The sequence below is a fragment of the Sinocyclocheilus anshuiensis genome, unplaced genomic scaffold (assembly GCF_001515605.1).
Source record: "Sinocyclocheilus anshuiensis isolate Anshui unplaced genomic scaffold, SAMN03320099.WGS_v1.1 scaffold763, whole genome shotgun sequence".
Classification (NCBI taxonomy): domain Eukaryota; kingdom Metazoa; phylum Chordata; class Actinopteri; order Cypriniformes; family Cyprinidae; genus Sinocyclocheilus; species Sinocyclocheilus anshuiensis.
Window position 1 is genome coordinate 484,727 of NW_015548255.1, and position 4,803 is coordinate 489,529.

At 39.0% G+C, this 4,803-nt stretch overlaps 1 protein-coding gene across 1 annotated transcript in view; it reads right to left on the bottom strand.

The window, feature by feature from the left end:
• The window catches only part of LOC107655444 (sphingosine-1-phosphate lyase 1-like), a 22,583-nt gene that overhangs the window by 5,841 nt on the left and 11,939 nt on the right, over positions 1–4,803 (bottom strand). The window contains exons 3-6 of the mRNA XM_016442934.1: positions 2,886–2,953; positions 1,900–2,047; positions 1,570–1,649; positions 536–664 (exon numbers count right to left, since the gene is read on the bottom strand). Of these exons, the coding sequence (XP_016298420.1) occupies positions 536–664; positions 1,570–1,649; positions 1,900–2,047; positions 2,886–2,953 (425 nt within the window). The remainder of the gene's footprint in view (positions 1–535; positions 665–1,569; positions 1,650–1,899; positions 2,048–2,885; positions 2,954–4,803) is intronic.

Genomic DNA, 4,803 nt, shown 5'->3' on the forward strand with positions numbered 1-4,803 from the left:
GTTGTGGGGGGGGGGGGTGGGGGGGGGGTAATTCTTTTCTATACCCACTGTAGCGGTTTCCCCGATAACGACTGTACACAAAACAGCACAGCATCTGACTTTGAAATGTGCAGCGCTCATATTTATTCAATGAAATCATAGACTTTTGAAGTTTAATCGTCACCATGAGCCATATTGCAATTCTTGTCTTTCCGTCCCCAAAATTTAAGACCTCTTGAAATCATAATTAAGACTTTCTTGTATCATTTAAGACTTTATGGCCTTAAATTTAATAGAACTAAATTTAAGACTTTTTAAGGACCCGCGGAAACCCTGTTTTCTATTGTCACAATAGCTGTAAAAAACACTAGATACACAATTTAATTCTGCTGCTGTGTGAATGTAGCCAGTGTATTCAACTCTCATAGCATTCTACAGATTCTGTTAAGGAGATATTTTCCAACATCCAGCTTATTATCTCAAGTGCAAACAACTGCAGAGAGCAGAGAACAATGGGAAATTTTACAAAATGTGGAAGACAGTGAGAAGGACTGACTGTGCCACAGGAGTCTGGCCCTCCATTAAAGAGGGCACATGTCATCCGCACCACTTCTGCCTCCATCTTCCTAACCCCAGGGAACAGGTCCGGGTGGAGGGGATTGGTCCAGGCAAACTCACCATATACCTGCAAATCAGAGGAACACAAAACAAAATCCAGGAATTATTTATTGTTTTACAAAGCCTCTGCTTGATTCAAAGGTAAAGTGAAAATCAAAGCCAGTGTTCCCCAACCTTGTTTGTTATACGTATCAACCCACAACCCCATCAAATAGCACTTCATTGGCAGTTAAAGGTGGGGGGATCAGTAAGATTTTTTTAAAGAAAGAAATTGATACTTTTATTCAGCAAGGATGCATTCAATTAATCAAAAGTGACAGTAAAATAAATTTCAAATAAATGCTGTTGTTTTGAACTTTCTATTCATCACAGAATCCTAAAAAATGTATCATGGGTTCCACAAAAATATTAAGCAGCGCTACGGTTTCCACATGAAATAAACTACATATTAATATATATTAAAATAGAAACAGTTATTGTACTGTAATACTATTTCACATGATTTTACTACAGTTTTCATAAAACCAACCAAATGCAGCCTTAGTGAGCATAAGATTAAAAAAAAACTCTTACTGACCCCAAACAGTACTGTATATTAAATTCAATTAGATATTATTCTGGGTATAATTTATCTAATTTAATAATTACCTGTATAATTTTTAAATTATTAATACCATCATTATTATTTTATTATTAAAGTCAGTTTTTAAGAAAATCCATACTGTGGGTTAAACAAAGACACCAGATAGCACAAATATTCTGCATTTTATCAAAACAAAGTTCTAAAAGCATTTCACATATTTTTTGTCTCCTTTTCTTGAAAAATTAGCTGAATCATAAGATAAACCTTGACTATTTTATTTAAATTTTTTGTCCAGTTTTATGAATTAAAGCTAAATTAAAAGTACCCCTGGAACATACATAGCCCTTGTTGGGATTTGCTGATGTAAATGATTTAAAAAGTCATTATACCTTCACCAGGAGATCTGTGAGCTTCTCATCCCCCCAGTAGACTGCGCCTGACACTTTGCCTTTCGCCCAGTCTACTTCACCTGAAATCAAGTATGAAAAAAGACTGAGGCCAGAACAATGGTGGGACACTGACTTCTAATACTGTATAAACCAGTGGTATTATACCCTAATAAATAAACTTGTTTGCAAAGAAACTGCACCCACACTGAAGGGCAAATTCAGTCGGAGAACGTCTGGCTGAAACTTTAAGAGTTCTGATTTATCCTCAAAGCCTTTGGGCTATCCCTCATTATAACAGATGGGAGTTGGGACAGGCTGAAGGTGACTCACTCAGTGTCTCATACTCCCTGATCTTGTCGAGGAGCTGTTTGTGGGTGAGGCCCTGTGCTGGTAGGAGTTTGGTGTAGCACATGCCTTCCTTCAGCGTGCAAAGACTCATCGACATGTCATCCAATGCCTTGTTGAGCTGATTCTGAATCTGATGAGGGAAAGATTGGAAAGAAAACAAAAAGTGTCATAAAAACCTCTGAATACTTAATTAATACAAGAAATATAGGGAATAGAGGAATTGAAGGGAAAATAAAAACAATTACTGCAGTGCTGATATGACGTTACTTCTTCATCTATTTGCAAATTCAAATGCAGATCTTTTAATGACTTGCAGTGCTCTAAGGCAGTGGTTCTCAACCACTGGTCCGGGGCCCACTAGGAGGCCTCAGCAAACTTCTAAGGAAGCTGCAGGATGACTTAATAATTAAAATAATTAGAAAATAATCTAACTTGTTTAAAATGCTAAAAACACATCATGGTGTAAAAATTTGTAAATGAGTATTTTCTTATTTAATTTTTAAATATTTAAAACTACATTATTGCAAAAAAGTTTGAAAACAAGCACCTTTAGCATAATTACAGAAGAACAAATCAGAAGAAATATTATAACTTATATGTGAGGCCTTTGAATATTGTGTTGCACAATGGAGGCCTTTAAGTCCAAAAGATCCCCTGTTCTAATGGGTGTTTAGGTTGTAATTTGTAATGTTAGGATGGTTAGATGCATTCAAATAAATATTGTAAAAGACAAAAGTGTCTGACAAGACAGATTAAAATCAACCTGCAGTCGGTTCTGATTGGAACCTGACATGTTGCGCTCTGTTCAGATTAATGACACAAGGTAAACCCTGGAATAATCACAGGGTCTAATGTGAAAGTATGTTAAAGGCTTAATTTCCACTTCAGCATGACAGTGGTGACTTAACCATCAAGTCAGAAAGAGAAGTCTGAAGGAAGAAGGAGCTAGAAAACCACTAGATGCTTACTGTTGCTCCAATAAATGGGATTTTTCTGATGATTTTAAAGAACTGCTTCTTTACCCTTGATGTCAGACCTAGAAAACATGACACAATGAGCAAATTGCGGTGAAGTCGTGACATGAAATGTCTCCACAGCAAGACATTTTTCTAAATTTGAGTTGCTGTGAAAAAAAAATTCAAGCCCTGTGACTGTTTGAGACTTTCAAACAATCTCTTATTTTCAACTGAGAGAAATGTATGAAATCTAAAGTTTGCCATGTAAAATTATACAAATGAGAGACATCAGTGTAGATGTTTGGTTTTTCTCCCTCAGCTCATATGAAACCATTGTTTCTGAATGATGACTCAACCATAACATGCCACGATAAAAAAACAAAAAGAAATGTCATCTAGGTCACCGGTAGCATATGAAGCTTACAAATGCCACAGACTTCGTTATTGTTCAAGTGGCCTTGACATTTTGCTACTTTGTTTTAAGACTTCCTGACTGATGAATAGCAAAAAAGGACAACATCAATATTTACTTAGAATTAGTTTGCAACATAATGCTGGGTTTCATATTGTTTCACAGTGGCAAAGAAAAAAATCTCTGTTATGTATGGTAACCCTCATTCCCTGATGAAGGGAACGGAGACATTGTACCGTAGTTTCCAACTTTTTGCAACTTTGTTTTAAGACTTCCTGACTGATGAATAGCAAAAAAGGACATCAATATTTACTTGGAATTAGTTTGCAACATAATGCTGGGTTTCATATTGTTTCACAGTGGCAAAGAAAAAAAATCTGTTATGTATGGTAACCCTCATTCCCTGATGAAGGGAACAGAGACATTGTGCCGAAGTTTCTGACATTAGGGGTTCCTCTTGGGAGCCCAGACACCTCTGACATCATTGAGGAAAGGCCAATGAAATCGGTGAGCAAAATGTGCATAGCTGGCCACACCCCAGGCATCCGGGTATAAATAGGTCTGCGCAACATTTGCTCACTTGTTCTGTTCTGAGGAGTCAAGAAGCGTCTCAACCCACTCAGAGGCAGTTCAGTTCAGTTGTAGTATAAGGGACACAACATCTCCATTCCCTCCATCAAGGAACGAGGGTTACCATACGTAACAGAGATGTTCCCTTTCAGTCGGTCACTTTTACGTTGTGTTAAAGTTTCTGACACTAGGGGTCCCTATACAAAATGCAACAGCTGCTGAACTGCGTTATGAGACCACGGGGGCGCAGATGTTGACAAGCCAGTGTGTCACACAGATTCTGTGGTGGGCTCCGCATAAGGGGAGAACTACCAAGCTCAGAACCTCATGACAGATAAAGTGTCTGTCTCGGGGAGACGCTGAATCCAAAGGGACAAGTCAGTGGAATAATACACATATGGGGCCACCAAGAGGAGCCACTACACATATGGGGCACTAACCCATAACAAGAGTTCACTCAAGGGATACTACCTCACAATGGATTCTAATAGCGAGTTCCTCCACCAAACTCTAAAAAAGTGCTTAAGTGATGGAAAGGTAGCCCAGAGTTCATAAGAAGGAACTGAACTGGGCTCAATAAGCACATATGCCATCTGAGACGGGGGAGGCGCCATGTACAAGCTCTAGAGAGGAACCATTCACTAATGCTGATGAAGCAGCAATGTCCCTGGTTGAGTGAGCCTCACTCCCAGTAGGCATGGTAAGCCTCTGGCCTGATAGGCCATTAGGATCGCATCCACAATCCAGTGGAATATCTTCTGTTTAGAGACAGCATTTCCCTTCTGCTGTCCTCCAAAGCAGACAAAGAGCCGTTCAGACCGTCTGAAACCCTGTGTGCATTCCAAATAGATGCACAGGGCTTACACTACCCAGCGAAGACCTTGTCTCCTAGACGGCCACCGGGACAAGACCACAGGAACCAGATGAGTCCTCTGCACAATGTAACTT